This window comes from Geotrypetes seraphini, chromosome 7 (genome assembly GCF_902459505.1).
Source record: "Geotrypetes seraphini chromosome 7, aGeoSer1.1, whole genome shotgun sequence".
In the NCBI taxonomy this organism is placed as follows: domain Eukaryota; kingdom Metazoa; phylum Chordata; class Amphibia; order Gymnophiona; family Dermophiidae; genus Geotrypetes; species Geotrypetes seraphini.
Genome location: NC_047090.1, coordinates 46439064 through 46458054, shown reverse-complemented (window position 1 = coordinate 46458054; position 18991 = coordinate 46439064). Strand labels below are relative to the sequence as shown.

At 37.5% G+C, this 18991-nt stretch overlaps 2 protein-coding genes across 28 annotated transcripts in view; one reads left to right on the top strand and one right to left on the bottom strand.

Annotated features, from left to right (window-relative positions):
* Positions 1-11706, bottom strand: part of CACNA1C (calcium voltage-gated channel subunit alpha1 C) — a 1333094-nt gene extending 1321388 nt beyond the window's left edge. For 19 of the 20 annotated variants that reach the window (XM_033951116.1, XM_033951118.1, XM_033951120.1 and 16 more), the window contains exons 1-2: positions 11634-11706; positions 11234-11401 (exon numbers count right to left, since the gene is read on the bottom strand). In XM_033951116.1, coding sequence (XP_033807007.1) covers positions 11234-11372 — 139 coding nt within the window. In that variant the 5' untranslated portion in view covers positions 11373-11401; positions 11634-11706. The remainder of the gene's footprint in view (positions 1-11233; positions 11402-11633) is intronic. The other variant, XM_033951115.1, reaches the window with a different exon arrangement.
* Positions 1-18991, top strand: part of DCP1B (decapping mRNA 1B) — a 113406-nt gene that overhangs the window by 58683 nt on the left and 35732 nt on the right. The gene's annotated exons all lie outside the window — the stretch shown is intronic.

Below are 18991 nucleotides of genomic sequence, written 5' to 3'. Positions count from 1 at the left end.
GCATCTCCTGCACACATCTTTCCACAGGGGTGGGGGCGGTTGGGGGATGGGAGGACAGGATGGGAAGGATGGGAAGGTTGAGAAATAATAGCCATTATAGATATTTTAAAAATTTAGTAATTACTATGAAATAAGATGACAAGCTAAGAAAGTATATCTGCTTGAAGTTGAGATGTAAAAGTCAGCTGTTTTCGACTTCCTTTTGTTATGTTAGTACTACTGGTAGCATTGGAATTTAAACTGTGAAGGATCAGCACTCTAAAGAACTTCTAAAACAAACTTCTTGGTGCTAAAAAAAGGACTTAGGCTGCTTCTAGTTTATGCTGCACTTCTAGGTGAATAAAACTGCTTAGGCATGTGGAACTGCTATTTGTGTGGAACTTTTTTAATATTTATAAAACTGATTTGAACTAAAACTGCTTGGAAAGGGAAGAGTACAAATGGACGGTAAGTAAAGCCTTAGAGTACAAAATACATCTTCAGAAAATACAAAGGAATGCATAAATGCTTGCTCTATAGTTAAATGGCAGCATTGTGTTACTTGAGACATATTTGAGTTCTCTGTCTGGTAGAACTTGATAAGGTAATGAAGGTGATATATTTCAGTTTAGTTGATGCAACATTATGATGCACCAAATCTACATTGGTGTTGAGATTTAGGGGCAGTTTTTAAAATAATCTGCATAGTTGCAAACTACATGGGCACTTAACTCTTCAAAGGTCTTTATTTTCAAATTATAGCAGCTTGAATAGAAGTAGGATATAAACCACAAATAAGCTTTTAAGTAGGAGCACATTGTAAAGCTTAAAAGGCACTAAACGAGCTCACACATCTTAATTCACAACAAATAATATTCAAAATATCATCACTAATACCTCCTTTTTATATTAATCCATTCATAACACAACAGGCCCTCCTTGCCCTGCTCCATCCTCCCCCCCCAACCCATGGCTCAAGCAACCTGGATGCATAACCTCTACAACCTCGCATATAGAATGTAAGAGACTAAGTTTAGTAATATCTTCCAGCAGTAAAGCAGGGCGCAGCTATCCATCAAACCTCGTTAAGAGGTGTGCCCCTCTCCCTTCCACTCTTGTCAAAGGGCTACCAGATCTTAAAAATGTAAGTGTTGCATTACTGGGACAGACCAAAGGTCCATCAAACGTTGTATCCTGTTTCCAGCAGTGGCTAACCCAGGTCACAAGTACCTAGCAAGATCCCAGAAGAGTAAAACAGATTTTATGTTGCATATTCTAAAAACAAGCAGTGAATTTACCCAAGTCCATCTTAATAATGGCTTAAGGACTTTTGTTTTAGGAAATTATACAACCCTTTTTGAAACCCTACTGATTTAACTGCTTTCACCACATTCTCTGGCAACAAATTCCAAAGTTTAATTACACGTTGAGTGAAAAAATTTACTATTTAGTAGTTTCATTGCATGTCCCCTAGTGTTCGTCCTAGTTCTAGTATTTTTTTTCGTTTTAAGTTTTTTATTGATTTTTACATATAACAACAAGTGTCATAAATTGTCATACAATTATTTTAACAATACACTTGATATATCTATAATGTATTTTATATAAAACATATCTTATATTATCTTTATTACAATTTTATATATCAATAAATTATAATGATTTTATCAATTATTAATCCTTTTTCCTCTCTTCATTTTGTTATTGTCACATAATAATAATATCTATTATGATAGATCATTTATAATTTACAACAGAGAGAATAAAAACCTTACCCCCTCCCACCCTCCCTTCTTTAACCATTATCTTAATATGGGAAAAATGAAAATCAGTTGTTACAATATTCTGTTAATGGTCCCCAAATCCTCTTGAACTTATCTATATATCCTTTTTGTGTTGCAAATGTACGCTCCATCTTATATATATGGCAAACTGAGTTCCACCAAAAATTATAGTTTAATCTGTCACAATTTTTCCAGTTATGTGTAATTTGTTGAACTGCTACTCCAGTCAATATAAATAAAAGTTTATTGTTATTTGACGAAATTTGACTCCGAGCTCTCATTGCAGTACCAAACAAAATCGTATCATATGTCAAGGCTACCGGATTTTCTAACATCCTATTAATTTGAGGCCAAATTGATTTCCAAAATATTAATATGAATGGACAATAAAATAAAAGATGATCTAATGTCCCTGCTTCTAGATGACAATGCCAGCATCTATTAGACTTAGAGCTATCAATTCTATGTAAACGTGTAGGGGTCCATAAAGCTCTATGTAAAATGAAAAACCAAGTTTGTCTCATAGAAGCTGACAATGTACATCTTAACCTCCAAGACCAAAGTCGTGGCCATTGAGATGCATTAATTTGATGCTTAATCTCAATGCTCCAAATATCTCTAAGACCATTTTTTTTCTTTTTATGTACGAATCCAGATATCAATTTATACCACATTGCGGCCTGGTGACCAATGGAATCTATCTGGAAACATAAGAATTCCATACTATGATAGTTATTAAGGTTTTTCCATTCAGGGAACCCTACCTGGATGGCCTGCTTCAATTGCATTCATCTAAAATATTGTGATTTATTTAAACCAAATTTATTTTACAATTGTGAAAACTCAAGCAGTTTACCTTTATTCATTACATCTTCTAAAATCCGAATTCCAGCTATCATCCAATGTTTCCAGATAATTTTAAAACCGCCAACTTTGATCTTTGGATTTAGCCATATTGTTTGAGTCATTGATTTAGTTATTGGAATAGGAGTTAGGTTACTTATATACCTTATAGTTTTCCAAGTATCAACAAATATTTTGTGTTCCTTATATAACCTTAGAGATATATCTATCTGACCAATGTATCTACTCATTTCATTTCTTTAGGTCTTCAGACATGCCAAACGTTGTTCGTTGATACTTTTCACGAAACAACCAAGACCTTTTTATATGGTTGGCTATGGCTGTGGCTTCTTCATTTGCCCATATAATTTCTCATACATTTATGAATATCATTTAAATAATTTTTAATAGTTTTTTTACTTTTATAGAAAGTGCTTTGAGTGCTTCGCAATAAATATTTATAAAAGTAACTTAGCTTAGCTTAGTGCATTCTCCTTAGTTGGATCGGGTCGGGGCTTGTCACATCGACATGTTTCGCCTTAACGGCTTTTTCAAGATATCAACCCCTGCATAGATGAAAGAAGACATTACCCAAAAATCCTACATTAATTATCCCTTAAGGGGACCATATAGTAAGTAGCTGTTTCAAAAGCTATATGCTCACCCTATTATATAGCTTTTGAAACAGCTACTTACTATATGGTCCCCTTAAGGGATAATTAATGTAGGATTTTTGGGTAATGTCTTCTTTCATCTATGCAGGGGTTGATATCTTGAAAAAGCCGTTAAGGCGAAACATGTCGATGTGACAAGCCCCGACCCGATCCAACTAAGGAGAATGCACTAAGCTAAGCTAAGTTACTTTTATAAATATTTATTGCGAAGCACTCAAAGCACTTTCTATAAAAGTAAAAAAACTATTAAAAATTATTTAAATGATATTCATAAATGTATGAGAAATTATATGGGCAAATGAAGAAGCCACAGCCATAGCCAACCATATAAAAAGGTCTTGGTTGTTTCGTGAAAAGTATCAACGAACAACGTTTGGCATGTCTGAAGCCCTAAAGAAATGAAATGAGTAGATACATTGGTCAGATAGATATATCTCTATGATACTAGACTAATGTGAACGAGATGACTTAAATTGGTCCTTATATAACCTTGGCATTTGAATACTGATAACATGACTCAGACGTAAAGGAAACATTAGTCTCCATTCTAACCAGAACCAATCTGGTATATTTTCAATGGGCTCTGGGAGGATCCAATACATACCTTGACGCATAATATAGGCTTGATGGTACCTATAAAAATTTGGAAAATTTACCCCTCCCTCCGCAATTGGTCTTTGTAAAGATACTAGAGCAATTCTGGGGGGTTTTCCAAGCCAAATAAATTTTGTTAAAATCTTATCCAATTTTTTATAAAAAGACCCCTGAAAAAAAAATTGGTATCATACCCATTTGGTAACAAACTATTGGTAAGATCATCATTTTTACAGTTTGCACTCTCCCCCACCAAGATATGCACAAAGGGTTCCATTGCTCACACATTTCTGACACTTTTTGTAATAAATTTTTTTCATTAATTTTCATAGTCTCATCCACAGTTTTAGTAATCCAAATTCCTAAATATTTTAAACCCTCCTCTTTCCAGATAAAAGAAAATGAGTCAAATAGACTTTTTGTACAATGTACATTGAGTGGAAGCACTTCTGATTTATTCCAGTTTATGTTATATCCTGAAAATTTTCCAAATTTTTCAATTAATTCAAGCAAGTGTGGAATGGTTGTTTCCGGATTTCTCAAATAAAGTAAAATATCATCCGCATATGCTGATAATTTATATTCTCTATCCGAGTGCGGAATACTCTGTATCTCCTTTACCTGTTCTATAGCTAATAACAAGGGTTCCAACACGATATCAAAAAGCAAAGGAGATAGTGGACATCCTTGTCTAACCCCCCTCTGTAGAATGAACCGTTCTGAAAAATTATTATTAATATATAATCTAGCAGCAGGGGAGCTATACAATGCTTTTATTATTTGTATAAATCCTGATCCTATACCAAACCATTCCATTGCCTGATACATGAAGGTCCATTCCACTCTATCAAAAGCTTTTCAGCATCTAATGAAATAGAAAATGCTGGATCATTAATAGATTTTGTTAAATACAACATGTGATGTGCCAATCTAGTATTGTGAGATGAGCGTCTTTGAGCTACGAAACCTGTTTGATGCATATCTATAATGAAAGGGAGAGCTTTAGCCAATCTTAGTGCTAATGCCTTAGTTAAAATTTTTCCATCTACATTTATTAAAGAAATAGGTCTATAATTTGAAACCAAAGTGGGATCTTTATTTGGCTTAGGTAAAACTATTGTTATTGATTCAGCCATAGTACCTGTAATACAACCTTTATTTAGTTGTGTCTGATATAATTTTAATAAATAGGGCATTATGATATTTTGAAATGATTTATAAAACTCCACTGTATAACCATCTCCTCCTGGAGCGGATCCAACCCTAAGGGATTTCAAAGCTGTATCTAACTCTTTTAAGGATATTGGCTCCTCTAAACTTCGTTTTATATGTTCAGGAATCTTTGGTCCCTCATCCTTTTCCTTTTCTGAATAAGGCTTAGAAGAATACAAATCTTTATAAAATTTTAAAAATTGTTTTATAATGGGATCAATTTGGGACAACATTTCATCACTCTCATTTTTAATGGCAACTATCTTTGTTTTTCTTTTTTTTGCTTTAAGATAATTTGCCAGCATTCTTCCCGCCTTATTCGAATTTCCATAATACAAAGCTTGCTTTACAAATAAATCTTTTCTAATTATTTTTGAAGAAATTTCATTATATTTACCTTTAGCTTTTAAAAGTTCTTGTTGTGTCAAATAATCCCATTTTTCTATTAATTTTGATTCTAGAGTTTACTACTTTTTCCAAATCTGTAAATTGCTGTTTTTCCTTTTTTATTTGCAAAGCTGAATAAGAAATAATTTGTCCTCTAATGTATGCTTTAAAAGCATCCCACAAAGTCTCTACTGAAATTCCTCCTGTATCATTAATTTGAAAATAATCTTTCATTTTTTCCAGAAGATTTTCATAAAAGTCATTATTTGCAAGCAATGTATTATTTAATCTCCATATAGGTCTATTTCCATTCTGATCTATTATTTTAATTTCAATCCACACTCCAGCATAATCAGATAGTATAATTGGATCAATTACAGCCTGTGTGACTTGATGTACTAATTGATTAGAAACAAAAATGTAATCTATTCTAGAAAAAGAATTATGAACCTGGGAGCAAAATGAAAATTCCCGACCATCAAAATGAAGTATACGCCAAATATCTTTTAAATCACAAGATTGTACCAAATTATCAAGGCCTAACAATTTTATAAATCTTCTCGGACTTTTATCCATAAGTGGATCCATAACAGCATTGAAATCCCCTGCTACTACTAGATTTGAAGTAGCCAGTGGAAGAATTAATTGTTGTAGAGTTTTAAAAAATTCATTCTGATTCGAATTAGGGGCATATATATTGAAGAGCATCATGGTGGTATTTCCCATGTCCATTTCCACATATACCCATCTTCCAAGAGGATCAGCTGCCTTAAATTTAAATGAAGCAGAACATTTTTTATTTATTAATATAGCAACACCAGCTTTTTTTCCTATTGCCGAAGAAAAATAACATTGTTTGACCCAATCACCTTTTAGCTTTATAGATTCATTATTTGACAGATGGGTCTCTTGTATGCAGCATATATCAGCGTTTTGTCTTTTTAAAAATAATAATGCCTTTTTTCTTTTAATCGGGTGATTGAGACCATTAACGTTTAAAGATATTATCTTAAGATCCATCATGTACTATTATAATTTGTAATATAACAATCTCATCTTCAATATTCTTTATGAACTCCATTTTCCCATATATAAGATAATTCAAAGAATTGCCTACTTTACCCAAACCTTTAAAGTTTAATACCCACCCATTCCCTCCCTCCCCACCCCATACATATACGAACACTTGGAAACGCAAAATAGATCAGGTCTGACATTACTCCATCACAAGCTAAAAAATTATAATTTTGTAATTATTACTCCATATTAATAACATAACATAACATATTGCTAATAGAATTTAAAATTTCTATATCTTTGTTTTCTTTTCTATTCATTTTCACAATCATATATACTCATATTTTTAAATCAATCACTCTATATATATTCCATAGATATAAGAATCTTTTAATTAACTTAAATCAATCTTCATATGTATTTTTAATTCCATTCATAAAAATCATTTCTCCAAAAATTCTAAAATTAGAAAATAAGAAAATATTTAAAAATAAAACATAAATAAAAATTTTTATAACTCATTCCCACTATCATACTTATTTGTATTTCCAAATCAATCATACAGAATCTTCGAGAGATATATCAATTGACCTTTCTCTTTTATCCTATTAAAAACTAATATCTGCAATAAAATGGGTCAAATATACTTCCTAAATCACTCAATTAATATATTTCTTTAAAAATAAAATATTAGTTTTCCCTATACAACCGTTTATTTTATTCTATATATGTTCTTATATATAAGAGTCTTTACATCCGTTTTCTTCTAATAACATGAACGCTTTATTTTCAATTTCCTTCTCGAGCTCCCTTCTCACTCTCCGTAGACGTAAAACGTAGAAGCAACCAATCTTCTTCATTTCCGGTGCGATCATTTATTAAGGAGAAAGACTTCCTGTCTTCGCGCAGATTTTTATCCTTGACTCAGCGACTACTGTATTTCTAGCGCACTTTTTTTTATTTATTTATTTATTTTTTTACTTCCCTTTGAGAATAGAGAAGCAATGGCGTTGAGGGATATCTTCTAAAAGGCTGTCCCAGTCTATCTTCCAGTCTCGCATACATATTAGTTCTAGTATTTGTGAAAAGAGTAAACAAGTAAGTCATGTCTACCCATTCTATTCACTATTTTATAGACCTGTATCATATCTCCCCTGAGCTGTCTCTTCTTCAGGTTAGAGCCCTAATCACTTTAGATTTTTCTCTTCTCCCCTTTCCTTAATGTTTTATGTCTCAGTGCAGCCAGTTTCTTCATATTATCTAAGTGCAAAAGCAAAGCAATCAATATATGAAGAGAAAGGACCCCAGTATCCCGCCAGGCCCTCGCTAAGGTTGATCGGGTCCATTCAGATAATGTCTAAGAAGGCTACTCTGAGCAATAGTCACATCAGAATTGGTCAATTAAGCAAAATAATGAAAGGTCCCAAGAAACCTTCATATCTGTCCAAACCTAAATTCCAATAAGCCCTCACTTTTGGACAAGTCTGCCAAATATGTATTGTATGCTTTTAGTCTAACAATTAAAATTATGCTCATTATGAATCCCACATATACACTCTTCCCTCTGTATTTGTGGGAGTTAGGAGCAGAGCCGGCCTGCAAATATCGAAAATTCGCGAATAACTTTTGGCCTGACTCTGACCCACCCATGCCTCCCTCCTGCGTCCCGGACATTACTTGGCAGTCTATCAGTGACGCCGGGCAGGAGCGATCTTCCTACACTCCTGCCCCATGCAGAGCAATCATCAAAAATGGCTGCTGTGAGTTCTCATTGTAGTCTCATGAGACCATGGGAACTCACAGCAGCCATTTTCGATGACGGCTCTGCACGGGGCAGGAGTGCAGAAAGATCGCTTCTGCTCCGCGTCACTGCTAGACCACCAGGTAAGGTCGATTCACTAGGGGGGGGGGGGGCCCAGCGGGTGCCAAAATCATGAATAGGGAGGGAGGAGTGTAGCTGCATTTGAAAAGGGCAGTTTTCACTTAAGCCATTTGACCTGGAGAAAATAGCTTATGAAACTTGCTCCTTTCCTCCCTTGCAGCTAAAGGTCTGCACATTATAGCATTATGTTCAGATTTTTAGCCACACTGAATATGCATTCCTAGGTCAAGAGGGTTATTTGTTTGGAGAGAAAAATAATGTACATTGAATGTGCTCTTAAAACTATACATGATATTTTCAATGGAAAGTGCAGAAAAATGTGAAATTTTGCTTACTGAAAAAATTTAAATGAAAGTACCGATGAACTTTTACTTTGGAAATTGGTGCAAAATCCAAGGTTTAAAAGTACTTTCTTGACCCATGACCCATTATGAAATGTGAACAAGGCTGCCTGGTGAGGGCAGGGGCTGTAGTAGATCTGTCCACATTATCATTTCCTATTGGTGTGCGGGCTGAGTAAAGGATACGAGTATTATCTTACAAGGAGGGGACTCCCCTCTACAGTCAACCTTGAGTTTGAAAATTGACACCCCTTAATCTCAGTTGCTAACCTTAGTTGACTTGAGGATTTGCAATGCCCAGAGTAAGAGTAAACAGAAAAAATGGATAAAAAGAAAAATAATTCCTTTGCCACTAGTATATATAGTATCATGAATAGAGGAGTCAACTGATGTTAAGTGAGTACTGTATTTCAGGAAAAACACAAGGCTGGCTCAAGGGTTGTAGCACCCTGAGCCAGCCTTTGCTGATCTTGGGACCGGTCTTGTGGTATGAATTGCATAATTGTCAGGGCTCATACCATGAGAATGGACCCACACCAAAAAGATGTTGTAGGACAAATGCAATTGCTTATCCAGGTTTTGAACTTAAAGTATTTCACACATTTAAATCCCAGAACTCCTTCCACTCCTTAAATTAGCACTTCTGGTCCTACTGTGATTTTCCGCCTCCCTACTGCTACTAATCATTTCTATAGCGCTACTACTGTAGATATTTGTAGTGCTGTACACATATGCAGTTACTTTTTCTGTCCCTAATGGGATCACAATCTGTTTGTGTACCTGGGGCAATAGAGTAATAGGTGACTTGCTCAGGGTCACAAGAAGCTACAGTGGGAATTGAACCCAATTCCCTAGGATCAAACTCTGCTGCACTAACCAATAGGCTACTCCTTCACTCCCTAGTCAATTTCTGAAGTTAAAATCTAAATGCAAGCCCAATTCCAGCTGCCCACTGAGCTTTCTTTTCATTTCCCATTTCTAATTATATTCTATCTCCTGCATATTTCAGCTACATGCTAAAACTGCCATTATAATTTTAATTTAATGTGATGTCATTCTATTGTAATGTAAATCATATAGGCCCGGATTTTCTATATGGCGCTGATATTGGCGGCTGCCGAAAAAGCAGCCACCAATCGTGTGTTAATCATGCGACGGTGCTGTATAGAGAATCGTAACACCGGGAAAGATAGACACTGGAAATGCAGACAAAGGTTTTCCAGGCCTACATTTCCAGTGCCTGTCTTTGTCATGAATTGCGCCTGTGAAGGCGCTTTAGGCCGCCTAATACCACTTCCAGCATGAGCCACAATCACAGTTGCTTTAGGTGGCCTAAAGCACCTATGTAGATGTGATTCTGGTGCCGAGTTTTTAGGTACCTTGAAACTCTGTTAAAAAAAGTCATTTGAACAGCGTTTTTTAAACTGAGCGTGGGTGCCAGTTAGAGAATTTGGGCCATAGAGTATATTTATTCATTCATTCACTTGGGCCATTCCCAGACCAACCAATAAACTCCTCCATTAAAGGGAGCAGATTAGAAATAGAACATCCACTTTACAACTCAACAAAGAAAGAAAGATTATGTTCAAGCTCTGGAGTCAATTAGTTAAAGCAACACAAACTCAATCTCCCAGTCACAGACAGTGTGAAGTAAGATTACCTTACCATACCAAACCAGCACCAAGTCCAAGAACTAAAGCTATGTTAACCCTACCTATAAAAAGTCAGCACCTAAAATATCCTAGAACAGTGTTTCTCAAGTAGGTCCTGAAGTATCCCCTTGCCAGTCAAGTTTTTAGGATATCCACAATGAATATGCAAGAAAGAAATTTGCATATAATAAAGGCAGTGTATGCAAATCAAGTTTATGCATATTCATTGTGGATATCCTAAAAACTTGACTGGCAAGGGGGTACTTCAGGACCGACTTGAGAAACATTATTCTAGAACACCAGTAGACCTCCAGTTGGGAAAAGAGCACAAATTGGACTACAGATTCCTCCGCAAAATCTACATGGTAACATAATCTCTAACTTTGGTTACATATAGAAAACAGATTGCAAATTAAAAATTAACATGCAGGTACAAAATAGAATGGGAAACCTGAGAAACCAGACTTAACTAATCAACTGTTTATAGAATGTTTTCTCATCACTGAACAAAATACAAAGAAATGCATGTGTTCAAATTGCTACTCTTTTTGTCTTCTACAAACCATGGTATAGGAATGATCACTGAGTAATTTAATTTTTTCTTAAATTGTCCTGTGTACTGTAATTGTCTTATTTTGGAAGCATTCTGAAAACAGTTAATCAGTTATAACCCACTGTAATGAATAAAAATTAATTGGGGACAATTACAAATTAGAGATTTTAGTGAATTCCTTTTCTTGTTCTATATACAGTTGTCTAGTTTTCATAGCAGTCTAAGAATGTTACATCATTTAAAAGCTAATAAAATACAACAGGCAATTGTAAGATAAGTTTTGTAATTCTCTAGTGCCACTAGGTTAAGTCTTACCTCCAGGTGGGACATAAATACAGTTGAGCTGAGTTTCTTGCACCAGATTGCCTTTATATTTGAGACTGGGATCAGTTGGTGTGGTCTTTGATATTGGGCGATATACTGCAGTAGCATGTCGAACAAAAGCACGAAACATTGTATACTACAACTGTAGCTATAACCTACCTAATAAAAAAAAAAAAAAAAAAAGCAAAAATGATATAATTGAATAAAGGCAAAATATTGAGCCTCAAAATGTTTTCTAGTATAAAAGAATTCCGTAGCTAATAAATTTCTCAAGGCATCATATTTAATATAAGCTAATCTGGTTGGCAAATGTAACAGTCAGATTTCCTGTAAGGCCTCAGGTCCGTCTTATAAAGAGTATTCTTCACTTGTTTAAAATTGAATATCCTACCTATTTTTTCAGTGCCTCTTTTTTATTAGTGTGTTCTTGTCCTCTGCTTCTTCTTTTTACGCCACAGATCTTGTAGCTGCCCAAAGCCAAACCCTCTAATAGTTTTACAGGGAAAACTCACATTGTGAAGTGAGCGGAGATGGATACTGTCTGCCTGTCATCCCCACACTTTTCAAAGTCATAATGATCTCTGGTTTTTGTATATCACCACCTGGCAGCTAAGATACAGCCTCTTATACTGAAGAGAGAAAGCAAGATATGTGCTCAGCAGTGCATAGACTTGGGGCCTCATGCAGCCCAAAAGCCTTTGGTGGAATGTTCACTTGTATTTCTATCTGGATTTCTGTCGCTATGGAATCCACTAACAATTTTTAAATGTGTTTAAAAGAGAGCAGGCGTCAATTTGGATATTTAGAGGTATAAATAAACTTTAACATACGCTATTGGTGATGCAGGTTCTTATAGGTTTCTATGCTTTATTGACAAGCAAGTGAAGTTGAAAATATGATAGATAAAGACAGCATTGAACAAAGATAGTGTTCTGTTGAGTCATTTTATTTTCACCAGGCAACATGCACTTGTATTGACTTCTGCTACTCCTATGTACATAATTTACCAAAGTAATTCTCCCAGATTTTGTATAGGTTGGCCAAATATGGGTGCAGATCCTAGATCTGTATATAGGTGGGACTCACTGGTAGAGCGGCTGCCTCTGTACCCAGGGATTGTGAGATCAAATCCCAGTGCTGCTGCTTGTGACCCTAGGCAAGTCACTTAATCCTCCAGTGCCCACCACTCAGCTTTGAAGTGCCAAAGCCACAAAAAGACGGCATATAAATGCCCATTTCCTTCCCCTTTCCCTAAATTAGTCAATGAGGCTTTAACAATTATAGGCGTTAATAAGCACTTAATAGGCAGTTCTTAGTTACAAAATTTACAAAAACAATGATAAGCAATTATTGTAACTGAAAGAGATCAAATTGCAGGACATAAAATTATCAACCTCCTTATGCATGAAACTACTAGCTGTGTACTTAGTAACTTATCAATGGAATATCATACTCTGAATGTTGTTCCTACAAATGAGAATACACTCTAGAGTAAAGCCGATGTTATCAGTGTTAAATTTTAATCCAAAGTCTCATTGTTACCAAACTAGATTTTTGTAATGCTTTGTTTTTGGGTATTACAAAATCAAGAATGCAATCTTTACAGGTTGTGAAAAATACAGCAGCAAGGATGATCACAGCGGTGTCTCATTATGAGCACATATCTCCAGTACTGAAACAGCTACATTGGTTGCCCATTGAATACCATATCCTATATAATAAAACGCTAGCTGCGCATGCGCACTCTTGCCAGCGTGTTCCATGATCCGTATGTCCGTGGCCAGCAAGAGTGCACATGCAAGCTTACAACGGCCCGCACTCACGGTCTGGCTGGCTCACTAAAGTTTTTTGCGGTGGTGGCTCACCTGCCCTGCCTTCCTCTTCCTGCCAGTCTCAGCCGGGCTCACTCCTCCCCTCTTCCCTCCCCCCTGGCAGCCGGCAGAGAATCTGGACGCGGGCCTCCCTGCTCTTCAATTCCTCCAGGCAGTGGCAGACCAAACAGGACCCGATCAGACACCAGGGTTCTACACACTTTCGGAACCCAAGGTAATGTTCACAAAGAAGTTATTTTTAAGTTCAGCGGACCCCAAGGTAATGTTGTGGCTGAAGTTATTTTAAAGTTCTAAGCCGCGGCAGCGGCTCCTCTCACGAGCCGCACCTGCATCGGAGAAGGCTTCCGACGCAGGCAGGGATTGTGAGAGAAGCCGCTGCCGCAGCTTAGAACTTAAAAATAACTTCGGATAGAACTAAGGGAGTCATGGCTACAAAGGCCCCAATTGTAACGGTCGAAAACAGGACATTGGGCATTACTCGTGATCCCGGCCGCTCCTCACACCCACTAGCCTGCAAAACAGCTTCCCAAGAGGAAATAAGCAAAACGGCCCTACACTTACAGACCCGCGAGCAGGGTTGCCATGGAAACCCAGCCGGCATAACAAAAATGATACAGGCGCAAGGGTCAGTGAGAGGGGATCAGGAGCGACATGCACAGCAGGGGCTTAGAGGGCAAGAGAGCTGCAGTTGGAGAGACTGGAGGAAGGGAATGTTCAGATAAAGAACTGAGACTGAAGAAGGAATAAAAAAAAAAAAGGAAGAGACACCTACAGGGAAACACAGGATCAGGAGCATACAGAGAAAACAGAAGTTTGCAGGAATCAGGAACATATAGAGAAAGGAGAGCAGAGACCCCTGCAAGAACAAAAAAAGAGCAAAGAGACTGGGGATGAGAAAGAGAGCAGAGATGCTTGCAGGGAGAAAAAGCGAGGCAGTAATGTTACAGCTGGAGAGTGCAGAGTGAGGAAGAAAGCAGAGACAGTGCTACACAGAGAAATGGAGGGAGGAAAGAGACAGAAAGAAAAAGACAGACAGACATATATTCTACCACCCATTAATGTAACGGGCTTAACGACTAGTTGAGTATAAAGGCATCACAGTTATACATCACGTACTCTATGGGGAGGCACCACTGTAATTGATTCAGGCCTTGAAAAAATATGTGTCAAATAAATTGCGTTCACAAGTAGCAGTGAGAATGTGTTCAAGATGTGCATTATAAAAAGACCTGAATGTCATTAATCTTGGAAGCCGGCCAAAAATTATGGAAAGCAATGACTGGATCATTAAGATTATGCTCTGATTTTGGATCATTGAAAAAACTGTTGAAAACTCACCTATTTGTATCTTTCTATAATTAAGGAGATGTTTGTAGTTTTCTCACAAACACCAATTTAAAATGAAGCTTTGATGTATCATTTTACGATTTATTTCTTATATGTTAAATTCTGTATTTTGGGTATGTTCATTTTATGTATGTCTTTGTAATCCGCCTAGTTAGGCAGAAGAGAAATATTTTAAATAAATAAGGATTTGCCCTATCCTATAACATATTTGCCTAAATTTCACACCATGCAACTCTAAAAGAGCATGGCCATGGGAGGGTCAGGAACATGTTGGGGTATTCCAGGATTTAAATATGATATTATAGAATAATAATAATCAGTTTATATACCGCAAGGCCATAAAGTTCTATGCAGTTTACAATAGTTAACCCCCCACCCCAATAAAAGAAGTTGAATAGAACTAAAAAAGTTAAAAGACAATAATTAGAGACACTAAAATGATCAAAATAGTGCATAATAAAATTTTTATGAATTAGCTGCCTAAATACTTCAAAAACAGATATGTTTTTAGATGTCTCCTAAATTCCCCATAAGTGTCAGTAAGCAAAAGCAATTGTTCTGAATCCTTACCCCATAATGCTGCTTGATATGAAAAAAGATTTTGATGATGTTTTTTAAGTTTACATCCTGTAACAGGTGGAAAAACAAAATTCAGATGTGAGTTTCTCTTATGTCTGTTGGTTGCAAAAGAGAAAAGCTCAATTATATATTTGGGAGCTAAACCAAACAAATCCTTAAAACAGAAGCAACCAAACTTAAACTTCACCTGTGCCTCCATTGGCAGCCAATGCAGTACTCGATAGGAGAGTGTTACGTGATCCTATTTCTTCAACCTAAAAATCAGCCTGACCGCCACATTTTGTACTATTCGCAATCGTTGCATATTGTTCTGGGAAATTGCCAAATAGGCAATATTGCAGTAATCAAGCTGGCTTTGTATAAGAGGCTGTACCAAAACTCTAAAGGCTCCTTTTACTAAGCTGTGCTAGCATTTTTAGCGCGCGCTGCATTGCTGTGCGCTAACCCTGCACTACACGCCAAGAACTAATGCCATCTCAATGTTGGCATTAGCGTCTAGCACACGCTGCATTGCCACACGCGCTGGACGCTACCGCCAGCATTGAGCTGGCGTTAGTTCTTGGCATGTAGCGTGGGGTTAGCGCAAGCAGCAATGCAGTGCGCGCTAAAACCGCTAGCACAGCTTAGTAAAAAGAGCCCTAAATGATGAAACATCAAAATATACCCTAATGGACTGAAGCTTCCAAAGAGTAAAGAAACCCTTTCTGACCAAAGAGTCCACCTGGTTCTTCATAGTCAAGCCCTGGTCTAGTATTATTCCCAAAACCTTAATGGTAGATTGAATAGGATAGCTGAATTTATTTATATGCAATGATGTTTTAGTATCAAACGGGCGCAGTGAAGCTACAAAAAAATTTGTTTTTTCTGAGTTAAGCTTCAGTCTAAAGTAAGTCATCCATTGCTCCATTAGACCTAATACTTCTGTTGCTTTAGGAAGAGAAATAGCAAATGGATCATAAAATCATCTGCATAACTAAATAGCTTTATCCCCAGCTGGGACAATTGCGCACCTAATGATGACCTATAAACGTTAAAGAGCAATGGGGACAATAGTGAACCTTGCGGAATGCCAGATTAATTATTCCAAATACCTGAAAGATCATTATTGAAACGAACTTGATAGGCGCGAGACATGAGAAAGCCCCGAAACCATTCTAACACCTCTCCTCTAATACCAATAGCATCCAAACATTGCAGCAATTTCCCATGGTCCACTAAATCAAATGCAGAACTCATATCAAATTGCATGATCAAGGCATTAAGACCTAATTGCTATGATTCTCACTATTTATTAGTTAACTATTGTTATTTTCTTTATATTTAGTGCATTTAAGTGTGAAGCGCATGGGAATTTTTGCCCCTATCCTGTTTTCCCTTATAGCAATTTTTTTAATATGATTTGGGCAACAGCATTTACATCAGTCTAATGACAAGCACTTTTTATAGAATCAGGACCAAAATGTATACAAGACTAGTATTCTATATAGGACGACACATAGAGTGCCTTTTAGAAAATACTAATTTAGTGCAGATCATCCAGCGCCTAACTTTTGTGTGTAGGGCATAGTTTCTCAACATGCAGTACGCATACTCTTAGGGGTACGCAATCCGCTTGTTGGGCATATGCGACACTGCGTGTATCTCCCTCCCCCTTCCTGCTAAAGCCCGCTGCCAGGGATCCCATGCCCTCCTTCCTGCCTCCGCGGAAGCCACCGCCGGGGATCCCATGCCCTCCTCTTGCCTGCCCCCCTCCCTGAAGCCAACCCAGAAGGCTTCCCTCCGTTGTCAGAGCTGACATCAGAGGGAAGCCTTCTAGGTCAGTGGGGGATCTCAGTTACCTCCTTCCAGGTGGGCTGCTCCTTCCTGCCTTCAGCGGCACTTGTTGCAGGGACGCGCAGCTCTTGCACATTACATGAGGCTGACCCGGCAGCCTTCTCTCTGACATCAGAGCTGACATCGGAGGGAAGGCTTGTGGGTCAGCCACATGCAGCATGTAGGAGTCGCTGCCTGCACCGCTGCAACAAGTGCCGCTGAGGGCAGGAAGGATCATTCCAGCTGGACAGCCCTGAAGGAAGTGAGTGTGGCCTTGGAGCGAGCAAGTAAGGGAGAGAGGGGACATGATCTGGGACAAAGGGAGAAACAAATGGGGGGAGGAGTGCGTTGGGACATGGGAGGGGCACGATTTTGGGACAAAGGCTGGACGGCAGGGAGGCTGGCACGAACTTGGGACACAGAAGGAAGGGAGGGAGCATGAACTTAGGACACAAGGGAAGGAGAAAGGAGGCACTAACTTGTGATATATGAGGGAGGGAGGGAATAGAAAAGGAGAATTGTTGGGCGTGAATGAGAGGGAAAGAGATGGTGCAAGTGGGGAAAGGAAGAAAGGAAAATTGGTCATAGAGAGAGAGGAGTGAGGTGGAGATGCATGGGGAATAGAAGGATGAGAGGAAAAAATGTTGGATATGGTGGTGGAGAACAACAGATTGAAGGGGATGCAAAGGGGAGGAATGTTGGACTTAGTGATTGAGGGAGAGATGTGGCATGATGCTGGAGAGTGGTGATAGAAGGAGAAATGGGGCTGGTGGGCAGTGGTGAAAAATGTGCACATGTTCCGGGGGATGAGAAAGGGAGAAATGTTGGATGTGGCAGTAGAGGGGGTGGGAGAAATGCACCCTGGATCTCTCTCTCCCTCCTCCCCTAACACCCTCACCCTTTGCAGCAAGGGAGTGAATGAGAGAAAAACAGATAGACAGTAAAAGAGAGAGAGAGAGACATGTTGCCAATAGGGGTGGAGGAGAAAGGAAGTTTCAAGTTTTATTTTGACTTGATGAATCGCTTATTTACTTTACTAAGCGATTTACAAATTTAAAAAAGGTATAAGCATATACCAATTTGGTCATTAAATATAATGGGTTTAACTAACAGACTTACAGATTAACAGATACATAAGGTAAGAAGGACAGAACTACAATTGTTTTTATTAGAATATAGGAGAAGACATGAATGGAAAGAACAATAGGGGGAAAAGTAAAAAATAAGGAAGGATTAAAATAAACTTTGAGCATAGCTAAAGATTAAAAGCGTCTTTAAAAAGAACTCATGGAGGGACAGAGAGAGATGTTGGTTGGGAAGGGAATGAGGTCTGGAGGAGAGGAAGCGTGTAGGAGGCAGAAAGAAAGAAATATAGGATGCACAGTAAGAAGGAAGTAGTGAATGGAAGAAATTGCATTACAATTAGTACTATTATTATGGTGTGGGGTCTTGGGCAGGGGTCCTCAGTTGATATTTGTTAGACGTAAGGGGTACTTGACTTGAAGAATTTGAGAATCTCTAGTGTAGGGCATTAGTATCTTTACCCTTGCTAAGTTTTCAGATCTTTTTTTTTTTTTAACAAATTTTGTTTAGTAACTACTTGAACTGTTTTAGTTTACTTACATTGCATTGTACCTAGCATGCTTTGTTGCCTGAATGTAAAACCGCTTCAGATAGAAGTGGTATATAAGAAATGTAAATAAATAAATACATTTTCTTTTCTGTCATTACTCAATAAGGATTTTCATGTGTCAAAACTGTAAATCAGTCTTCTCTGAGTCCTACAATAGTGTAAGACTGCTTTGAATAGGCTATGATTTGTAAAGATGATCCTCTTCAGCACCACCAAAGGAAGGAAGATAGGACAGTACGGGGCTAAAAATTTTCTTGTATAGGCCAGTCCCCCCTTCTGCAATCCACATACAGTCTTTCAATGTTCAACAATACTGGGGAATAAAATGCTGAAAAAATATAAACATTTGGAGCTGTCCTAATGGACTAGTATTGGCTTACCACACTGGCATGAAGGTATCTAGGTTTTGTAATACCAAAATATAGGTTATGTATGAACCCTGGTGCAGTATCCACTTAATTCTCATATTACTGACTTTTAAGATTCTATTTTGAAAACCTGAGGACTTATCAGGACTCTAGAACTGCAAGAAGTTTTCTATTTGCA